The 22,616-nt window shown below is 53.4% G+C and overlaps 2 protein-coding genes across 5 annotated transcripts in view; both read right to left on the bottom strand.

Annotated features, from left to right (window-relative positions):
- SCAMP4 (secretory carrier membrane protein 4) overlaps window positions 1-13,923 on the bottom strand; it is a 31,762-nt gene extending 17,839 nt beyond the window's left edge. Inside the window, exons 1-2 of the mRNA XM_049876213.1 lie at window positions 13,891-13,923; window positions 614-662 (exon numbers count right to left, since the gene is read on the bottom strand). Of these exons, the coding sequence (XP_049732170.1) occupies window positions 614-620 (7 nt within the window). The 5' untranslated portion in view covers window positions 621-662; window positions 13,891-13,923. The remainder of the gene's footprint in view (window positions 1-613; window positions 663-13,890) is intronic.
- On the bottom strand, window positions 618-21,716 carry ADAT3 (adenosine deaminase tRNA specific 3). 4 transcript variants are annotated; one of them, XM_049876205.1, is made up of 3 exons: window positions 21,400-21,716; window positions 1,605-3,751; window positions 618-662 (listed from the first exon to the last, which is right to left on the bottom strand). In XM_049876205.1, the coding sequence occupies exon 2, from the start codon at window positions 3,732-3,734 to the stop codon at window positions 2,679-2,681; it is 1,056 nt and encodes a 351-aa protein (XP_049732162.1). In that variant the 5' UTR covers window positions 3,735-3,751; window positions 21,400-21,716; the 3' UTR covers window positions 618-662; window positions 1,605-2,678. The 4 variants fall into 4 exon arrangements, with proteins under 4 accessions (XP_049732162.1, XP_049732161.1, XP_049732159.1 ...); XM_049876204.1 differs by lacking the exon at window positions 21,400-21,716 and adding an exon at window positions 13,891-13,972; XM_049876202.1 differs by lacking the exon at window positions 21,400-21,716 and adding an exon at window positions 8,157-13,865.
- Window positions 21,717-22,616: the final 900 nt, after the last annotated feature.

Genomic DNA, 22,616 nt, shown 5'->3' with positions numbered 1-22,616 from the left:
ACGCCAGCACACACGGGCCTGCGTGGTCTCCTCACACACACTCCCCACTGACAGGACGTCAGCACACACGGGCCTGCGTGGTCTCCTCACACACACTCCCCGCTGACAGGACGTCAGCGCACACGGGCCTGCGTGGTCTCCTCACACACGCTCCCCGCTGACAGGACGCCAGCACACACGGGCCTGCGTGGTCTCCTCACGCACGCTCCCCGCTGACAGGACGTCAGCACACACGGGCCTGCGTGGTCTCCTCACACACACTCCCCGCTGACAGGACGTCAGCACACACGGGCCTGCGAGGTCTCCTCACACACACTCCCCGCTGACAGGACGCCAGCACACACGGGCCTGCGTGGTCTCCTCACACACACTCCCCGCTGACAGGACGCCAGCACACACAGTCCTTGCTGACAGGATGCCAGCACACATGGGCCTGGGTGGTCTCCTTACACACACTCCGTGCTCTGACAGGACACCAGCACACCACAGGCCTGTGTGGTCTCCTCACACACTACTCCCTCTGATAGGACGCCAGCACACTGCGGGCCCCCACCACCATCAGCACTGAGGGAATGAGGAAAGAACCCCGTGTGGGACCTTGGGCAAGACTCACCTGACATGTCTGCAGCGGCTGACAGAGCGTGGCTAAAGCCACGATCCACCTGGAAGAGAGGACAGTGACAGTCAGCTCCCATGGCCACAAGGAGCATCTGGTGCCCAGTGCAGGCCCAGGCTGCTGCCGCATGAAGGGGCCTAGCGGCCAGGCTACCCTCAAGAACAGAGAGCCCTTGACTGTGCTTTGGTCTCCCAGTGTTGTGGACTCTCACTGAAGGGCCAGCCCAGCTCACCTGCAGGCTCAGCTGGTGCCTGAGACCTAGGGTCTGCGCCCTGTTATTACCTCCCCTCAGGACCCAGCCCCTCCCCTCCAGCCCTGGAGCCTAGCAGGCAACCCAGCAAAGGGAGCCAGAACCGGTGCCCCCCTCTGCCCCCTCCTCCAATAGCTCTGTGGCCCAGTCTGAGTCACCAAGAGCGAGGTCCTTGGCCCGGAACTCACGGCTATGATGTTGGGCAGCCACATACCCCTCTCTGGGACCGTTCATGACCCCATGAGTTTCATGGGGCCCAGAATCCTGACTCAATCCAAGTGAAGCACCTGGTACCACAGCAGCACCCGGCAGGCTCCCGGACGGAGCCCACAGCCCAGGTTGGGGCAGTGCTCTGCCCACCAGACCACACCGATGCCATGCCCGAGCAGAGCCCAGTTGGCTCCAGAAGGGCCAGGTGGGTGGACCAGGCTGTTTTCAGGGAAAGGGTCAGCCAGCAGAACATGAACTTCCTGATGGAGACGGTGAGGAAGTCCTGATGACACCCAGTTCTCCCTGGCTCGCTACTCACTGTCGGCCCCCTGCCTAGGCTGGAGTGGGGCATGCCCACTTGGGGGTCCTCACACCCCCAACTCGGACTAAGAGAGAGCCTACACAGGGAGCCAGGATGGATGCCGCTGCCTTGTATCCCTCCGCACCTTTCCATCATTCCAGCCAGGGGCCCCACCTGCCACCTTGTACCCCTCCACACCTTCCCAATGCCTGAGCCAGGGGCCCTACCGGCTGGCTCCTGACACAGGTGTGGTCCACTGCCTGGAGGCTGGTGCTCACAGTCCACCCTCTCGGCTGTCCACTGTCTGGCTCCTCCAGATGGAGCCCCGATGGGATGGCTGGGACTGTCCCCCAAGCTCAGGGCTCCTCACAGCCCCGACGGCTCACACAGTCACCAATCACATTTGGCGCTAGCTGGATGGACAAAGGCCTAACCTGTGCCCACAGGCAGACGTGGGCTCTGCCCTCATTATCCTGGGGGAGCCTGTGCCACCCCTTCTGGGTCCCCTCTCTCCATCTGACGGGGGGGGGGACATGTGGGACCTAAGGAGCCTTTCAGATCAGCTGGTATCAGACACAGTCAGCCGGGCAGCATCCCAAGCTCATCTAGAATCTTCCAAGCCCAAGAAGTGGGAGGACAGCACCACTGAAGTCCCTCTGCCCACTGGAAACCACTCTGAGCCCCAGGTAACTCTCGGCTGTGGCGCTCATGAACCAGAGGGCCTAGGGCGGATGTGCAGACTCTGCCCCTGCAGAACGGCCATGCTGCCCAAGGACTGGCTGGCCACCACGCTGCACCTCCACTGACACACACGAGCCTGGTTTGAGTTGTTTATTTCCACATATCAAACCCGTCTTCTGACACCTGAGACAGAAGGGCACAATCATGGCAGCCGTGATTACTTCAGGGGGTTGGGGCCAAGCCTCTTGGTGGGGCCAGAGAAGAGAGCCCAGTGCCAGGCGGCCCACACACTCCAGTCCAGGAACCGTGTGCTCTGAGCAGGAGCCAGCACCCCAGAGTCACCGTGTGGTTGGTGGGAAGAGTCAGGCTCATGCCAGAGGTGGAGGGCATCAGTGGGATCTCCGAGGTGGTTGCTGCCACCGCTTGTCCATGAATCCAGGGGATGGAAGAGGCTCTGGGCAGACAGGAGTGTCCACAGACTCCAGGCATCGACAGAGGCTGTCCAGGAGAGGCGGCAGCTAGGCAGACAGGACGCCCATGGGGTGTCTGATGGGGCCACAGCTGCACTCTGGCCATGGACCCCAGGTGTCGGGAACAGGAGAGGCCTGGCAGCTGCAAGCCTACGTGTCTGGGTCGAGTCGGCGGCACTGGTCCTCCAGCACACCACGGAACACTTGGAAGCGGTGGTTGAGGTCCGGCCGGGCATGGAGGCGGAAGTGGGTACCCAGAGCACCGTCAGGCGAGGGTGCCCCGTAGAAGACTCTGCGGATGCGAGCGTGCACAAGGGCCATGGCACACATGACGCAGGGCTCACGGGTGACGTAGAGGTCGTAGCCAGTACACACATACGGGAGCCCGTCCTCACCGTCCTTGTCACAGCAGTCCAGCTTCCGCACGGTGCCCGGCCGGATGGCCTGGGGAGCTGCAGCCAGCGCGAAGGAGCAGGCGGGGTGGGGCCCGAGGTCGTGGGCACCGCGGCCCTGACCCTGGGCCACAAGGTCAATGCACACCATGGTGGCATGCAGCAAGGGGGTGGCTGCACTGCAGCAGTCATGGCCCGTGGCCAGCACGTGGCCCGAGCCCGGGTCCACCACCACAGCACCCACAGCCCGCAGGCCCCGTGCGGCTGCCCGCTGGGCAGCCCGCACGGCCCGCTCCATGTGGCCCTGCATACGGGCTCTCTCCTGCGTCGAGAAGAGCCGGCCGGCCAGTGCACGCGTCACCTGCTTGTCCTCGTGGAAGGTCGAGGGCCAGTGGGCCCGCGCCGCCTCGAACTGGGCCCGTGTCAGAGGGGGCCGGGCAGGCACGGGCACCAGGAAGGGTGGCCCCAACCCATGCGGGTCCACAGCTGGCGGCAGGAGCTCACTGAGCGTGCACGTGCCTGAGTCGTCTCCTGCCAGGCACAACAGCAGCTCAAGCGCGTGTGGGAGGCTGGCATCCAGGTTTGGCCTCACCCGTTTGAGGTGTGGCTGGGCGGGCAGTGGGAGGGCGGCCGACACCTCCCGGACAAGGCGGGAGGTCTGGCGCGGGTCGAGCACGGGTGCGGCGTACGCGGGCACCAGCTCCACCGGCCCGCTCTGCTGCTCCGACAGGACGGGCAGCACTCGCCACGGTGACGGTGATGACAACAGCTCTTGCTCCGGGCTCCCGGCCTCCTCCTTCCTGTGTGGCTCCATCCTCGGCCGGGCTCTGACTGTGGAGACAGAGACGGGAGCAGAGCGTCATCCGCCAGCACGGGTGAGCTGAGGAGTCCGTCCCGGCAGGTGCCAGATCTGAAGGTCGTGTGAGAGCTCCAGCCCCCAAGAACCGCACCGCCAGGTACACTCTCACTCACATCCTAACTTCTGGTTTGCAGTAAACCACTGTCGTCTTTTTTTTTTATTAATCGAGATATAACTCATACACCATACAATTCGCCCGTTTAAAGTGTACAATTCAATGGTTTTAGTTAATTCACAGGATTGTGCAACCACCACCACTATCTGGTTCCAGAACATTCCATCCTAAAAGGAAACCCCGCAGCCATTAGCAGTCACTCCTCAGCTCTCCCTCCTGAATCCCTTGGCAACCAGTAATCCACTTCCTGTGTCTGTGGATTTGCCTGTTCTGGACATTGCATATATACGATCAAACGTGGCCTTTTGGGTCTGGCTTCTCTCACCGGATGTCATCTTTTCGAGGCTGATCCACGTCGTAGCGTGTACCACAGCTTCATTCCTCTTTAAGGCTGAGTAATACTCCATTGTGTGGATAACGAAACAGCCACTGCCGTCTGCTTTCTCAGACCCGGAGCAGAGTCAGAAGTAACAGGGCAAAAGGAAGCTACCAAACACAGGCACTCTCACCCCAAAGTCCCAGCTTCAGGTCAATAAAGAAATGGGAAAGAACAAGTTTTAATAAAATAATCTAAACCTCACCCGTCTGAGGCTGTCGGCACAGGGCCGCGTCACGGCCAAGAATCACCCGAGACCTCCTAACACACTTGGATTCCTCTGATGTGCCTGAGTCAGTCACACTCAAAGTGTTCTGCCTAACTTGAGAATCGTTTATAAAACCCCAGAAACACTAACGCGGGAAGTGCCTTTTAGGAACGCCTCCTTTCCGCAGAGAAAGTAAAAGTAAAAACTGCTCTTGCACTCGGGCGGTGGAAGCCCACGTCCAATGTGGTGCTGTGAGTGAAACGCCTACTCCCGTGTGCCCAGCCCTGCATACCTCACACTGCTGGTGGCCAAGATGGCTCCTGTGTGGCCCACGAGGCCAGGGCAGCAGTACCCCCAGCCTAGGCGGGGGGACACTGGGCAGTGGCTGGGAACAGCACGATAGGAGGCTCAGGATACAAAGTCCCAGGAGAGAGTCTGACTGGCTGAGCTTGGGCATGTGCCCGCCCTCTGGCACGTGACCTGCTGAGTTCAGGCAAGTGTCCCTGCCCAGTATCTGACTGGCTAAGCTCAGGTGTGGACCCACCCGCTGGTATCTGACTGGCTAAGCTCAGGTATGTACCCACCCCCTGGCATCTGGATGGAGTGACAGTATGACGGCACAGTCCCAGGATGAAAACAGCCATGGTCCTCAGCAGAACTGGGTGCCAGGAGCCAGTCCTGCCACACCCCCCTGAGCCTCCCTGCTCTGGGGATTGTCCTCTGGGTGCCTGGCACTGCAGGAGTGAGCCACTCAGCAGGAGGGAGCCCCCTCCCTGCTGGGGGGACCATCCCTGGTCCTGATACCACCAGCCCACAGACTCTGAGCACCCAACAGTGACAGTGATGGGCTGCACGGCTGGGACTAGGTCACGTTACGCACATGCTGACCCTCAATCGGGGGTCACCCGGCTGCCCAACGTAACCACGTCTCCAGGAGTAGGAGATGAGCAGCACGTGGCTGGAAGGAGACAAGGAACGGGGCCTCTGGAGGCTGAGGATGCACCCACCGACAGGCCGTGAGGAAGCGGGATGACCACAGGCTACAGCCACAAGGAGCTGGATCCTGCAGCACCTGTGTGACCCCGGAAACAGACGTCCCTGGTCATGCCTCCAGCTAGGAGCATGGCCTGGTGGCCCCTGGGTTCCTGAGCCGTGAGACCAGCCACAGCATGCCCGAGCCCCTGACCCAGAACTGGGCACTCGTGAGCAGGTGTGCGAATTCATTATACAGCCAGAGGAAATGACCTCGCCAGTGTGGGGGACGTGGAGCTGCCGCCCAGCACAGTAGTCACCTGGGACACTTGCCCGCAGGTCTGGTTTCTATGAATGGTCCTCAGCTGGGTCTGCAAAGGGCTGGACAGAGAAACGGGGGACCTCGGGTTGCACCCTCCCCTACCAGGCTTGGCCTGCCTATCCTCTGAAGGTGCCCCCAGGCTCCTCGCCCTCCTGCTAGGACTGCCACAAAGGAGGCTGGTGGGACATGCCCCACCTCCAAGACGCAGAGATGGGTGGTGGGCCGCTGCCTTCACAGAAACTGACTCAGGACTGGGGGCTACCCCATGTAGCCAGCCTCTCACAGGGATGGACACACGAGGATGAAGCAGCGGCGTCCACGTCCCAGTCCCTTTCCCCACTGCCCAGCAGTCCCTGGGGCTGCCCTGAGTCTTCTTTGACAAGGATGTCTTCCTCATTTAGGCAGTACCTGCCCCATGCTCCTCTCACCCCCACCACCACATTTCCACGTCACACACCTCTGCTGACCCCTCGGTGCACGGGGCCCGGCTGGAGCTCTGGACACACGCCCACCCCCTCCGCCATGGCCACAGGAGCAGGAAGACAGGAACGAGGGACCGGCTCCTTCGCTCAAGTGCACGTGGCAGGCAGGGCCAACGCGTGCTGTGGGGACTCCCGCCCAAAAGGTGTCGTGCTGGGGGCTGCGAGGCAGGAAGCCCCAAGGAGAGCCCCACGGGGGCCGTTTCCTTTGCAAACCAGCTGCCGACCAAACCCGCTGCCACCCAGGCCTGCTGCTGACCTTCGAGTTGATTCTGACTCATAGCAACCCTATACGGTTTCCAAGGTGGCAAACCTTTAAGTAAGCGATTGCCACCCCTTTCTCCTGCAGAGCACCTGGTGAGTTCGAACCACTGACCTTCTGGTCAGCAGCCGAGCGCTTAACCACTGCACCACCAGGACACCTTTCCTTTCCAAAACACAGTTATTCCTCGTTGGCTTAGAGATGCAGGTCTCTGGGTGGCACAAATGGTTTGCACCTGACAGACTGAAGGCTGACAGTTCAAGTCTACCCGGCAGCATTATGGAATAAAGACCTGGAGATCTGCTTCCCCAGAGACTACAACCAAGCTTACTGGCTCAAGTAGACACACGAGACTATGTGCGCAACTCCTGTCTGGAGGCAAGATGAGAAGGAAGCAGGGATGAAGGAAGAGGGGATCAGGAGCTAGCTGAATGGACACGGGGAATACAGGACGGAGAGGAGGAGTGTGCTGTCTCATTAGGGGGAGAGCAGCTGGGAGTACACAGCATGGTGTGTATACCTTTTTGTATGAGAGACTAACTTTATTCGTAAACGTTTACTGAAAGCACAATAAATAAATTAACTTAAAAACAAAACAAAGATTACACCCAAGAAAACCCTGTGGAGCACAGTTCTACCCTGACACAGAGTCACCGTGAGTCCGGCAATGGGTTAGATGCTTCCGGTTGAGAGAGACATGCTGAAAATACCGAGAGCCAGAAATCCCACATTCTTTGCATCCCTAGAGCTTTTGCAAAGATGTCGGCTGAACTCGGCCCACGGGGAGCTGGTCTGGGTGAAATGGTTATCTTTAGGGTCAGAACCAACAGTGGGGTGTCTGGACCACCAGGCTGCAGACCAGAGCAGGTGTGAGGACCTTACCGTTTGACAGGCCTGGGGTACAGAGAGGGTAAGGCACTCACCCACAACCACACAGCATGTCAGGTCCATGTTAGAGAAAGAGCAGCATAGACGCGGCCCGTGGAGGAGGGGCAGAAACTCACCCACCCACGGAGCACGCGCTTCCTCCCAGCCTGAAGTGTTCCAAATAAGTAAAAACTGCGTTACCTCCCTGCTGGTACTTTCAGTGAAATGGATTCAGCCACGGAAGGCTGGCAGGCAGGAAGGAAAGGAAGGCGGCAGGGGGGTGGGGGATGCTGGCCAAGGAGGTCTTGGCAGAGCTGGGGAGAAGCTGCGTGAGCGAGGTCTAAAGGGCTGGTCCTGGGTTGGCCCACAGGCGCTCAGGCACGTAGCACTGGGCTGCTACAGTGAGAACAAGGAAAACCCGACCCAATGCTGTCAACGTGGCTCTGACCCAGGGCGGCCCCGCATGTGTCAGAACAGAACTGTGCTCCGCAGGGTCTGCAGCAGCTGATTGTTAGGACGTAGGTTGCCAGGCCTTTCTTCCAAGGTACCTCTGGGTGGACTTGAACCTCCAACCTATGGGTTAGCAACAACTGTGAGTTTTTATGCTCACTCCTTGGCAGAAAAGGTGCCCTGCACAAGGGACGCTCAACATGCCAGTCCCTTCAAGGGGCACAATGAAGTCGTCTTCCCAAAGCCTGGCAATCATACAGCCCCGTGGGTGTTCATGGACGCTGGGAGACAAGGTAAGGTGTGGAAGTGGCACCTCACATACTCACAGGCACCTGGTGTCACCGCAGCTGCTGCTGTCCAAGGCCTCCGCCAGGGGGATCCATGCAGCTGGATCGGTGGAGCCCCCTTCCTCACACACCACGCCCAGGGTCCCCCGGGCTGCACGGCTGGCCCCAGCCACACATGCACCCACTGTTTCCAAGGCAAAAGACAAATGCTGCCTTGTTGTCGCCCAAAAGTAAATCTCTGTCTGACAAAAAACAAAGCAAGCGAGGACAAAAGCAGGCTGCTGTTGGCACACAGCTGGCGGGGGCTGCCAACTCCTAGCGGGGACGTTAACATCAGGGGGGCAGCTGCCATGTGAGCCACCAATCCCCACAGGTATCCACCCGAGAGGACTAGAAACACACGTCCACACAGAGGCCTGCACACGTGCGTACACAGCAGCACGGTTTGCAGGACCCAAAAGGTGGACACAACCCAAGTGGCCGTCAACAGATGGATAAACATGCTGGGGCCCATCCACACGATGGAGTATCCCCCAGCCACAAACAAAAGTGAAGCAGGGTCACACACCACGACATGACGAACCTCAAAAACACTATGCCCGGTGAGCGTGGAGAGACACACAAAAGGTCACACGGTGTCCGATTCCACTCATGGGCAATATCCAGGACAGGCAAATCCACAGAGTCACTGGTGGCCTGGGGCTGGGGGTCGCCGCTCAAGGGTATGGGTTCTTCCTGGATGGAATGTTCTGGAATTCAGTGATGGTGATGGCTGCACGGCCAGTGAATATGCTAAAACCACCGAGTTGTACGCTTTAAGATGGAGCAGATGGTCTGCACTCAACTACTAACGAACGCAAACAACCAACATGTACAGCTAAAGGTCGTCATTCTGAACCCACCCAGCGGTGCTGCAGAACAAAGTCCTGCAGATCTGCTTCTGTGAAGATTATACCCTGGGTGTGGGGACCATGGTCTCAGGGAACATCTAGCTCAACTGGCGTAACCGTTTACAAAAAAAATGTTCTACGTTCTACTTTGATGAGTAGTGTCTGTGGTCTTAAAAGCCTGTGAGCGGCCATCTAGCATACTCCACTGGTCTCACCCCTTCAGGAGCAAGGAAGAATGAAGAAAACTGAAGACGTGAGAGAAAGGTTAGTCCAAAGGACTAAAGGACAACATCTACCAAGGCCTCCACCAGACTGAGTCCAGTACAACAAGATGGTGCCCGGCTACCACCACTGACTGCTGTGACAAAGATCACCACAGAGGGTCCCAGACAGGGCTGGAGAAAAATGTAGAACAAAATTCTAACTGCAAAATAAAGACCAGACTTGCTGGCCTGACAGATACTGGAGAAACCCTAAGAGTGTGGCCCCCGGACACCCTTTCAGCTCAGTAATGAGGTCACTCCTGAGGTTCACCCTTCAACCAAAGATTGAACAGACCCATGGAAAAAAAACAAGACTAAAGGGGTGCACCAGCCCTGGGCCAGGGACTGGAAGGCAAGAGGGAACAGGAAAGCTGGTAATATGGAACGCGGGGTTGAGAAGGGAGAGTGTGGACACATCGTTCCGTTGTTAACCAATATCATGTAACAAGCCGTGTACCGTTTGATAAGAAAACTAGTTTGCTCGGTAAACCTTCATCTAAAGTTCAATAAAAAAAAATTACAGCCTAGGAATCCCTGTGGAGCAGTCCCACTCTGTCACCCGGGGTCACTACAAGTCAGCAAGGAGTTTATTTGGTTTTTTGGTTCACTTTAAATGGGCTGGTATCATCACCCGTGAATCTTAACTCAATAAAGCTGTTATCGAAAATAAAATCCTGGGGCCTGGGGAAGGCCATCTGACAGTCACTAGGGTGGAGGCTCCAGACCAGGCCCAGTACCTCAGAGGACGTGACACCTTTCACCATTACCGTCACCACCACTGGTGCCCACAGAGCATGCCATCAGTACCTGATGCTCCTGGGGACTGGCCTCCTCACGGTCCCTGTACCCTGGGAGGGAGCTATGGGTGCTGGCCCCATCCTACAGAAGAGGGGGATGTTCTGCAGAGTCAGCGTCTGAGCCTGGACCATGGAGCCTCAGCCTCTCCACCTTCCCAGTCCACACCAGAAAAGCTCTCTGCAAGGCAGTGCCGTCCGCCCACCCTGCGGTTGTTGTTGGGTGCTGTTGGCTGGTCCCGGCTCACAGAGACCCCATGTGACAAAGCAGAACCGCCACATAGGATTTGCTAAGGTGTAATCTTTACCCTACAACATAAAAACAAAAGACCAAACCCGTTGCCATCGAGTTGACTCTGACTCATAGCGACTCTACAAGACAGAGTTGAACTGCCCCATACAGTTTCCAAGGAGCACTTGGTGAATTCGAACTGCCGACCTTCTGGTTAGCAGTTGTAGCTCTTCACCACTGTGCCACCAGGGTTTCCTGCTCAACATAAAGAAAACAAAAATCCTCACAACTGGACCAACAAGCAACCTCATGACAAATGGGGAAAAGACTGATGTTGTCAAGGATTTCATCTTACTTGGATCCATAATCAACACCCATAGAAGCAGTAATCAAGAAATCAAACAACATATTACATTGGCCAAATTGCAGAAGTCCTCTTCAAAGTATTAATGAGCAAAGATGTCACTTTGGAGACTAAGATGTACCTGACCCAAGCCACGGTACCTTCAATCACCTCATATGCGTGCGAAAGCTGGACGAGAATAAAGAAGACCAAAGAATTGAGACCTTTGAATCATGGCATTGACAAAGAATACTGAATATACCATGGACTGCCAGAAGAACGAAGAAATCCATCTTGGAAGAAATATATCCAGGGCGCTCCTTGGAAGCAAGGATGGAGAAACTTCATCTCAAGAGCTTTGGACGTTTTCAGGAGGGACCAGTCCCTGGAGAAAGACATCTTTTCCCGTAAGGTTGAGGGTCATCAAAAAAGAGGAAGACCCTTGATGAGATGGACTGACACAGTGACTACAACAATGGGCTCTAACACAGCAACAACTGTGAGGATGGGGCAGGACCAGACTGCGTTTCCATCTGTTGTACACAGGGTCGCTATGAGTCGGCCCTGACTCAACTGCACCTAAAAACAACAGCAATCTTTACAGAAGCAGATTGCCAGGTCCTCCCTCCCGTGGAGTGGCTGCGTGGGTTTGAACTGCCAACCTTTCCGTTAGCAACTGAGCGCTTAACTGTTGAGCCACCAGCGCCCCTTGAGCTCATTCAACAAACTGAAAACAAAACGGCTCAGGAACACGAGAACCTGCTCACACGCACCGCCGTCTCTCAGAGAGTTCTGATGGCCAAGCTGCCGCAGGGAGCGCAGCCCAGCCTGCAAACCCTGAACCCACACCCCGGACGCCACCCAGGCACAGGCCAGGACACCAGGAGTAACTGCCTTAGGGTGCTGGCGGGAGGGCCAGGGAACCTTCTGGAACACAGGGAGGAGCTGTTTAAACACATCAGGGGAATCTGAAGTGTGGCCGGGGCATCTCTGCACCTCACTCCCCCTCCTTGTCCTCAAAGCCCCCGTGCAGGCCTCGGGGTCCCCACTCCAGGACTACCTGACACAAGCCCGTGGGTTCTGCCCGGCTCACGTCCCTCCCTGCAGGCATCGGCACATCTCCCTGCCGTCGTAATAAAAAACCCCAAACCTGCTGCTGTCAAGTTGACTCCAACTCACGGTGAACCCACATGTGTCAGAGTAGAACTGAGCTCCACAGAGTTTTCTTGGCCGTGATCATTCAGGAAGCAGACCGCCAAGCCTTTCCTGGGTAGTTGCTATAAGTGAGTCCAAGCCACCAACCTTTAGGTTAGTCAAGCACAAACTGTCTGTACCACCCAGGGACCTGTGGCTAAAAGCACCCACGATCCAGTCTGGAGAGCGTCTGCAGAGAAGCTCATGGAAAAGACCCCGGAGCACTCGAGGAGACAATGGGGTTGGTGGTGTTCACATTCATTGCTGTGGTGCCGAGGGCCAGCCTCAGCACTGAAACCACTGTCACAGGTAGGGGGCTCACCTGTAAGAGCAGCTGCTTCCTCACCCACTGCGACCCCAGGAGGGTCCAGTGAGCCTGGGTGACAGGAACCCTGACAGCAAGTCCCCTGAGTGACCAGGACCACTGACCCACAGCACCCATCCTCTAAATGGGCCTGCCCTGTCCCCACAGCTGGACTGTGGGCTGGGTCCCAGCAAGGGTGGGTCCACGTGGGTCTGGTGGTGAACAGTGGGATGGCAAGTGGTGTTTATTCAGCTCGGCTGTGAGTCAGGTTCTGGGTAGTAATATTCTGGGTAACTTTAGGCTAGGGGGCCTTATCTTATCAGACAGAGAAAGAAACTGGGACCGAGTCAGAGCTTGACCCCGGGTGTGTCTGCCTGGAATGACACCCTGTCTGTCCTGGCCTAGTACTTCCCCAGCTCTGCTGGTTCCTGGCTGCTTCATACTACTATAACCCTACAGATGCTGCTCACAACTGAGCTTTGCAGCAGAGTCTTGTTAGGTGCTGTCCAGTCGATTCGGACTCACGATGACCTCATGTTTTACAGAGTACAACTACCCAGGCGGTCTTTCTTGGCTGTAATCCTTATAGAAAGGAGCCCTGGTGGCACAACGATTAATTTATCAGCTGCTGACTGAAAGGCTGGAGGTGTGAACCCACCTAGCAGCTCCTCGGGAGAAAGCCTTGGCGGTCTGCTTCCACAGGGATTACAGCCTAGGAAACCCTATGGAAACCCTGGTGGTGTACTGGTTAAGAGCTACGGTTGCTAACCAAAAGGTCAGCAGTTCGAAACCACCAAGCGCTCCTTGGAAACTCTATGGGGCAGTTCTACTGTCACATGGGGTCACTACGGGCCAGAATCAACTCAACCGCACCCAACAAATCTTTACCGAAGCAGATCGCCGGGTCTTTCTTCCACAATGCTGCTGGGTGCATTCTAACTGCCAACCTTCGTATTAGCAGTCTGGCACTTAACCATCTTCACCACCCAGGGACACAGTGGGACCAGGAATCTGCATTTCTGACAAGGTCCCCAAGTGGGCACCCTCAAACATGAATTTGAGATAAATGACTATTTTGGATTTTTATTTTAGCATAAGTACATCCCATGCCTTATTTGGGATATTCTAACACTAAAAATTTTTCCATCATTCACCTGACATTTGAATTTAATAAGATGTCTTCTATTTTTTTGATAAAGTGTCAACCCTTCAAGTGGTCCCTCTGTGTTTGAAAGTTTGAGACCCCCGAGCATGCGGAGTGTAGGAAAAAACTCACTAAAAGCCCTTGAAAACTCAAAACTTGCAATAAATATTAGGAATTACCAATCATTACTAGTAGTATATACAAGAGCAAACTCATGGTGTGGAAGGGGAGGACACCAGCGGGGCACGACCAGAGAGCCGGGTGGGAAGCTGGGATGCAGGGGACTGACGGCAATGCCCCGAGGACACAGCGCACCGGAAGCAGCTGGGGCGCACGGGGTCTCCAGCGTCGGGCCTCTGGGGCGCGCACGCGCAGAAGAGACGGGCCCAGGGCCCAGGGTCTCGCCGCCCGACCCGCCCTGAGCGCACGCGCACTTGCGCAGCCTCCTCGCGCCCACCGCACGCACCCGCCCGCCCACCGGCCAGCCAGGCGGCGCCATCCCGGCCTCTCGCACCTTCCCCGCCTGTCCGCCACCTCCACAGCCGAAAGCCCCGCTTGCCCTCCACGGACCCCCCAGGAGAACCCGAGACCCCGGAGCTGCGCGCTTACGTGAGGGAGACGGGCGCGAGCGCTGCGCTTCACCAAGTCTTAGCAACCGGCCCGCCCCGCCCCGCCTCCGCTCCTGCCTGGCACCGCGGGGCAGGACGGGAGCGCAGTTCCAGCGGCGACGGCGGCACGAGGCGGAGGCAGGGACCGGACTACAATCCCCAGAAGGCAGCGCGCGGGGCCGGCTTGCCCCGCCCCTCGCCTGAACTGGACTCACATGACTGCTTGGGGTCGGTCGCCGGCCTCTCTGGTCCGAGAGCCGCGTTATGAGTTCGAGACCCATGCGGGGCCCGGATCAGTCGGAGCCTGGAGGCCGACGGAGAAAGGAGCAAAGTGGGGAGACCGAGGCAGAGAGGGGACACGATACCTGTCTGCAGTTTGTCCGCTAGCCCGGGTTGTCACGTGGTTCGGGAGGGGTGGTCCAAGTAGACTTGGGTGGGTTCGGTTCAGATGCCGCTCTCTCTACGTCGCAGGTGACCCAGTCTGGGACCTGGGCCGTGTCTGGGCCTCAGTTTTCCCATCTGTACAGCAGGCGAATAGGATCTCTTGACTCTCCTGGGCACCACTGAGTCAGAGACGGGGTTGAGTAGTGTGGTGGGGTGGGCAGCGCCGCCCCATACCTCCTCACCGTGGACCTTGAGTAAGGAGGGAGCCCCTATAAGCCTCCTTCTGAACGTGGGGGTGATGCACCCAGCTCACCGAAACGCTGGGAGAGCAGAGTAGGGAGAAGTGGCCGGCACGAAACATACCAGGCATTTGCATGGTCGCCAGGAATCTTGTCCCCGCTTCGTGCCAACTGGCTACAGACGTGGGCACAGGGGAGGGGGTGAGACCAGAGCCTGGGGGACGTCTGGAGGTTGGGGCGGTGGTCCCGGAGCAGCGGGGGGGGGGTCAAGGGGCTCAATAAAGAGTGCAGGTTCGTTTTATTGCACTTTAAAAGTTTACAGAGCAAATAAGTTTTTCATTCAACGATTTATACACAGTTTTGTGATATTGGCTGTAATCCCCGTAGTGTGTCAACACTCTCTCCTTCCACACCTCAATTTCATGTTTCCATCCGTCCATTTTTCCTGTCCCTTCATGCCTTCTCTGTCGATATTTTTGGGCAGGCGTTGCCATTTTGGTCGCCTATACATGATTGAACTAAGAACCACGTTCCTCACATGTGTTACTGTTTGTTTCACAGACCTGTCTAATCTTTGGCTGAAGGGTGAACTTCCAGAGTGGCTTCAATTATGAGTTAAAGGGTGTCCAGGGGCCATAGTTACAGGGTTCCATCTAGTCGAGAACACAGCTTCTTGAGTACTGTGCCCTGTTGAAGAATCCCCTACTGAGATTGAGATGACAACAGCTAACTAGCACAGGTGAGCCTTTAATGGGCAGAGTCTAAATTAATGGAGAAACAACAGGGCAGGGACCATTACCCAATAAATGAGACACATGGGCTTGTGCATATTTACTAATCTGTCTTGCAAAATTTCACTTGTTTTTCACCACATCAGAGACGTGTCTTCTGCATATCACAGGTTGTTGATGAGTCTTTCTCCAATCCTGATGCCCAGTCCAGCTTCTCGGATTATTTGCTCAGCATACAGATTGAATAGGTACGGTGAAAGAATACAATCCTGACACGCACCTTTCCTGACTGAAACCACGCAGTATCCCCTTATTCTGTTTGAATGACTGCCTCTTGATCTATGTACAGGTTCCTCATGAGCACAATTAAGTGTTCTGGAATTCCGTTTTCTGCAATGTTACCCATAATTTGTTATGATCCACACAGTGGATGCCTTTGCAAAGTCAGTAAAACACAGGTAAACATCCTTTTGGCATTCTCTGCTTTCATTTAGGATCCATTTGACATCAGCAATGATATCCCATGTTCCGTGTTGTAAAAACAGCTTGGAGGCAAAGTCTGACCTCCTTTTAACTTCACAAGGGGAAGGAGAATCAAGATCAACAGGTTCAAGGCTAATTCCTATGAGGTGAAGGTCAGACAGGCCTCCTCTTCCCACCATCTTTACCAATTCTGACACCAACCATCCCTCCCATGGCACTCTGTACTTCTGTGTTGGGTCTGATAATTCATTACAATGGCCTCACAGAACTCAGACCATACTCACGATTATGGTGTTTATTAAGAAATTAACAGTTACAGTTCAGGCTCACGAACTTTCAGGATACAGTTCTCCTGTCAGGACTGCCTCTTCCCAGCCCTGCTCGTAGGCACGCTTCTCCCTGGCCCTCAGCTTCTGCCCGAAGGTATTCAGCTTTCTCTCTCGTGGGCCAGGAAGCCCACCATGCCATCTCCTGCTGCCGGGTCTCTGCCACCACTTTTTGCTGTCTTCAAGATGACAGCTCCCTCTCTGTCTCAGCCCAGGAATCCTGGGTCCAAAGGGCGTGGTGGCTCGTGGCTGTTTTTCCTTGGTGGTGGTGGAATTCTCCTTTCTTTCCCACCTCTGGTGTGGCTCATATTAAGCCCAATAGGGTGGCAAAACTGACCAATCGCTTTGGTGGGCCGCAATTACGCTGTCGCATAGTCCTGCCCAATCACTTGGGTGGGAGTTACAAGACCACGGCAAGAAAGGCCACACAAAAGTAATCAATGGCACCACACATGACCTCCTCTGCACCCAGCTCGAGTATCTGGCAGTTACCGGTCGATGTACTGCTGCCACCATTTTTGAATGATCTTCAGGAAAATTTTATTTAGTGTGATATTATTGAAAGTGTTCGATAATTTGCACATTCCGTTGGGTCACCTTTCTTTGGAATGGGCACAAGTGTGGATCCCTTCCAGTCAGTTGGCCAGGTAGCTGTCTTTCAAATTTCTTGGCATAGACAAGTATCTTAGGCTGGGTTCTCTAGAGACGCGAAATCAGTAAAGCATCTATATAGACAGATTTATATCAAGGCAACGGCTCACGTGGTTTTTAGAGGCTGTACTGTCCCAAGTCTGTGGGGCAAGAAAGAGGATTCTCCCAGCTCATGTACCCACAGGTGCTGGCAAATCCAAGATCGGCAGGCCAGAGAGCAGGGCTATTGCAGGCTGTGAAGATTGATGTATCTCAAGATTGACAAGCAACACCACAGGCAAGCTGCCAGCTCAAGTCCCAAGAACCAGAGGTCAGACAAACAGGAGCTAGCTCCAGAATCCGGAACAAGCAAAAACCCCAGCAAAGCAAGCAGGAAGGAGCTAGGCAGCAGACAGCAGAGAGATGAAGGCTGAGGGGGTGGTGAGCCGCCACAGACCCTGTCCCCACCGGTACCACCCACAGAATACCCCACTGTGGGGGTGATCACGTAACAAATCTCAACAGGGAACTGATCACATTATATGACTGCCAAAACGTTGACAGTCATGGCCCAGCCAAGTCGGCACACAATCTTAACCATCACGACAACTGAGCCCTTCCAGCACTGTATCTGTTTGTTGAAACATCTCAGTTCGTATTCCATCAATTCCTGAGGCTTTGTTTCTCACCAGGAGCGCTGGTGGCACAGTGGTTAAGTGCCCAGCTGCTAACTGAAAGGTTGGAGTTTAAACCCACCAGCTGCTTTGCGGGAGAAAGATGTGGCAGCCTGCTTCTGTAAAGGTTTACAGCCTTGGAAACCCTATGGGGCAATTCTACTCTGTCCTATAGGGTCGCTATGAGTTGGAAATGACTGGATGGCAGTGGGTTTGGGTTTTTTTGTTTTGTTTTGTGTCTCGCCAGTGCCTTCAGCGAAGCTTGGACTTCTTCCTTCAGTACCATCTTGATCATATGCTGTCTCCATTCTTTTTGGTACAATGACTTTGTGTATTCCTTCCATCTTCTTTTTTTTTTTTTGTAATAATTTTTATTGAACTTTAAGTGAACGTTTACAAATCAAGTCAGTCTGTCACATATAAGCTCATATACACCTTACTCCTTACTCCCACTTACTCTCCCCCTAATGAGTCAGCCCTTCCGGTCTCTCCTTTTGTGACAATTTTGCCAGTTTCTAACCCTCTCTACCCTCCTATCTCCCCTCCTGACAGGAGATGCCAACACAGTCTCAAGTGTCTACCTGATACAAGTAGCTCACTCTTCATCATCATCTCTCTCCTACCCATTGTCCAGTCCCTTCCATGTCTGATGAGTTGTCTTTGGGAATGGTTCCTGTCCTGGGCCAACAGAAGGTTTGGGGACTATGACCGCCGGGATTCCTGAGAATTTGGGGTCTGCATCCCACTGATCTCCTGCTCCCTCAGGGGTTCTCTGTTATGCTCCCTGTTAGGGCAGTCATCGGTTGTGGCCAGGCACCAACTAGTTCTTCTGGTCTCAGGATGATGTGAGTCTCTAGTTCATGTGGCCCTTTCTGTCTCTTGGGCTCATAGTTATCGTGTGACCTTTGTGTTCTTCATTCTCCTTTGATCCAGATGGGTTGAGACCAATTGATGCATCTTAGATGGCCGCTTGTTGGCATTTAAGACCCCAGACGCCGCATTTCAAAGTGGGATGCAGGATGTTTTCATAATAGAATTATTTTGCCAGTTGAATTAGAAGTCCCCTTAAGCCACAGTCCCCAAACCCCCGCCCTTGCTCCACTGACCTTAGAAGCATTCAGTTTATCCCAGAAACTTCTTTGCTTTTGGTCCAGTCCAGTTGAGCTGACCTTCCCTGTATTGAGTATTGTCCTTCCCTTCACCTAAAGTAGTTCTTATCTACTAACTAATCAGTAAATAACCCTCTCCCACCCTCCCTCCCCCCTCCCCCGTAACTACAAAAGAACGTGTTCTTCTCAGTTTATACTATTTCTCACGATCTTATAATAGTGGTCTTATACAATATTTGTCCTTTTGCCTCTGACTAATTTCGCTCCGCATAATGCCTTCCAGGTTCCTCCATGTTATGAAATGTTTCACAGATTCGTCACTGTTCTTTATCGATGCGTAGTATTCCACTGTGTGAATATACCACAATTTATTTACCCATTCATCCGTTGATGGACACCTTGATTGCTTCCAGCTTTTTGCTATTGTAAACAGAGCTGCAGTAAACATGGGTGTGCATATATCTGTTCGTGTAAAGGCTCTTATTTCACTAGGGTATATTCCGAGGAGTGGGATTTCTGGGTTGTATGGTAGTTCTATTTCTAGCTTTTTAAGGAAACGCCAGATAGATTTCCAAAGTGGTTGTAGCATTTTACATTCCCACCAGCAGTGTGTAAGAGTTCCAGTCTCTCCAGAGCCTCTCCAATGTTTATTATTTTGTGTTTTTTGGATTAATGCCAGCCTTGTTGGAGTGAGATGGAATCTCATCGTAGTTTTAATTTGCATTTCTCTAATGGCTAACGATCAAGAGCATTTTCTCATGTATCTGTTAGCTGCCTGAATATCTTCTTTAGTGAAATGTGTGTTCATATCCTTTGCCCACTTCTTGATTGGGTTGTTTGTCTTTTTGTGGTTGAGTTTTGACAGAATCATGTAGATTTTAGAGATCAGGCGCTGGTCGGAGATGTCATAGCTGAAAATTCTTTCCCAGTCTGTAGGTGGTCTTTTTACTCTTTTGGTGAAGTCTTTAGATGAGCATAGGTGTTTGATTTTTAGGAGCCCTTCCATCTTCTTTTGTTGCTTCCTGCGTTGTTTAATATTTTCCCCATAGAATCCTTCGATATTGCAACTCGAGGCTTGACTTTTTTTCTTCAGTTCTTTCAGCTTGAGAGATGCCGAATGTGTTCTTCCCCTTTGGTTTTCAAACTCCAGGTCTTTTCACATGTCATTATACTACTTCACCTTCTCGAGCTGCCCTTTAAAATCCATTCAGCTCTTTTACTTCACCATTTCTTCCATTCACTTTAGTTACTCGAATTTCAAGAGCAACTTTCAGAGTCTCTTCTGACATCATTTTAGTCTTTCTTTCCTGTCTTTTTAATGACCTTTTGCTTTCTTCATGTATGTCTTTGATGTCATTTCACAGCTTGTCTGGTCTTCAGTCATTAGTGTTCCATGCATCAAATCTATTCTTGAGATGGTCTCTGAATCCAGGTGGGATATACTAAAGGTCACACGTTGGCTCTTGTGGACTTGTTTTAATTTTCTTCAGCTTCAACTTCTGGACATAGCACCCTAATTTTTCTTGGAAGGCTTCCCCTCCTCCACCCCCAGTCCATGTAATTCCAGGGATCCAACTGCAAGCTCAGCACTGTCAATCAGAGCATTTCCCTTCCCCTGGCCACAGTGATTGGTTCAGGAGTGGACATAGGACCTACATGGGACCAATGAGTCAGCCCTAGGACACTGGCTAAAATGTTAGCAGAGTTACTTTCATTCAGCTATAGTGTGTAAGTCTGGGGCTGTCAAGAGTCATCTTTGCCACCCAAAGGTGGAGCATGTCTGAGAATTAAGTCAACCTAGAGGAGAGCCGGACCCAGAGTGAAAGAGAGGTCCACAATTTGACAACATGGTTTGAACACCTGGATCCAGCTATGTCTGAATCAGAGGGTCTTGACCTTCCCTGTTATTTTTCTGGCTTAAGCCACTTTGAGTCAGGATTTCTGTCTCTATAAACCAAGATCCCCGAGTGACATGGTTTGTTTTGGTATCATCACCAAGCTTTTCCGGAGTAGCAGGACCCTCAGAACTCATAGCAACAGGTTAATAACGTCTGGCACCAAAAGACTGCAAAAACTGCCCTGTGGGATCGTTTCCCCAATTCCCTTGTAAAAGCTCTTCTCTATATGCCAGTAAAGGAAATGAGCTCGAAAGAGGAAATGGGCTTCCCAGACACAGGCTCCCCCCGCCTCCCTGGGGCTGAGCTGAAATCACATTTTCTGGTGCCAAAGTGTGGGGTCTTTTGTTTGGGTGATCATTCTGTTGACTTTCTGAGGTTGCTATGGGTGGCGTTAATAGGCTGCAGGTGTTTCCCCCTTTGTGGCGATCCTCAGGCCAGTGTCTTCCTGGAAGTGGGGTGGGCACACTTCCTTCAGCTGCTGGTGGGAGGTGGATAAAGTCCTCTAGACCCCACCAGGCAGGGCAAAGTTCCCACCTCCTGCATCCTGGAGGTTGTAAGACACCTCTTGCTATCCTGCAGCTGCTGTAACAAAGTACCACAAAGCGGGTGGTTTTAAAGAGCAGAAATGTATGCTCGCAACTAATTTGCTCTGTAGCATGTCATCTAAAGTACAAAAAAAATTTTTTTTAAATATCAAACTATGAGCTGAGACAGTCATAACTGGAAATATGTGAGTATTAGGGAAGAAACAAGCTTTGAAGTATGAGGAGCCAGAAGCTAGCCTATGGAGAATTCTTCCAGTCCTCCTATGTACGAAATGAGAAACAGACAATTTAGTTTTCATGAATACCTAAACATTTTTTATAATCTGAATGTTTTTGTTGTGATTTGCTTCTCAATGCCAGAATAATTTCTATTGTTTTTTTCATTGCTGAACTTCAAATTTTTGCTTTATGTTCCATTATCTAAAATTTCTCTAAGATCTTTAATACATAAATTTAAAGTTAAAAAAAGGAAGAAAGAAATTTATGCTCACACTGTTCTGGAAGCCAAAAATCCAAATCCGGGTCTCGGCCACGTCAGTTCCTCCTGGGGCCTGCCTCCTAGTTTCTGGTGGCTGCACCGATCATTGCGCTCCTTTGCTGCTTATAGGTGCATCCGCCTCTGTCCTCGCGGCATCTCCCCGTGTGTCCTTCCCTCTGTCGTTGTTAGCTGCCGTTGAGTCAGCCCCCAAGTCATGGTGACCCCATGCACCACGGAACTAAGCTCTGCCCAGTCCTGTGCCATCTTCACAGTCACCTGCATGTTTGAGTCCATTGTTGCGGCTTCTCTGCCAATCCATCTCACCAACGGTGTCCCTCACCCGCCCTCGCTGGCCGTCTACGTCACCCAACAGGATGTTTTGCTCCACTGATTAATCCCTTCTGATGACGTGCCCACAGCAAGCAAGTCAGACAACAGTCTGTTGTGATTAGTGAGGTTTTCACTGGTTAACTCTTGGAAGTAAATTGCCAGGCCTTTCTTCCTCTGTCTCAGTCTGGAAGCTTCATTGAAACCTGTCTACCATGGGTGACGTTGCTGGTATTTAAAATACCCGTGGCATAGCTTCTGGCATCAAAGCAACAGGCAGGTCACCACAGTATGACAAATTAGCACAGAGGTGGTGGTTAGTGTCTTTTAAAAAAAACAAAACCCATTGCCGTCAAGTCAATTCCAACTCACAGTGACCCTACAGAGCAGAGTAGAACTACCCCTTAGAGTTTCCAAGGAGTGGCTGGTGGATTTGAATTCCAACCTTTTGGCTAGCAGCTGGGTTCTTAACCACTGCACCACCAGGGCTCAGTTACTGTCTTTAGAGCAATTAAAATATATGTTGGAAACATTTTATCTTGAATGTCTGCACTCCCTGAGGGCTGGGAATTTTGTTCACTGTGGTATCCCCACTGTCTAGCTCAGAGGAAGTGCTCAATGCACGTGAGACTGATGTTATTCTGTTGTTTTTTGGGCGAGACTCCTGGGACCACCGAAGCCCTGCTTGGGGTAAACCCTGCACCCACCCGCACCCCCCTGTTCCAAAGATCAGAGGGTACTGTCGCCATCTGCTGGCCAAAGGCAGCATCGGCCTTATGAATCCGGGCTTCCGTCCAGATAAGAGGCTGAGCCGGTAATCTGAGCACATCCTGTGGGCACCCACCTCCACCCGCCTGGTCCCTCAGGTCCCAGCAGCGGCAACTTGCTCGGCTCAGGGCCACT

Source organism: Elephas maximus, chromosome 3 (assembly GCF_024166365.1).
Source record: "Elephas maximus indicus isolate mEleMax1 chromosome 3, mEleMax1 primary haplotype, whole genome shotgun sequence".
NCBI lineage: Eukaryota > Metazoa > Chordata > Mammalia > Proboscidea > Elephantidae > Elephas > Elephas maximus.
Note: the sequence above shows the minus strand (reverse complement) of the source record. Positions and strands in the feature narration are given on the sequence as shown.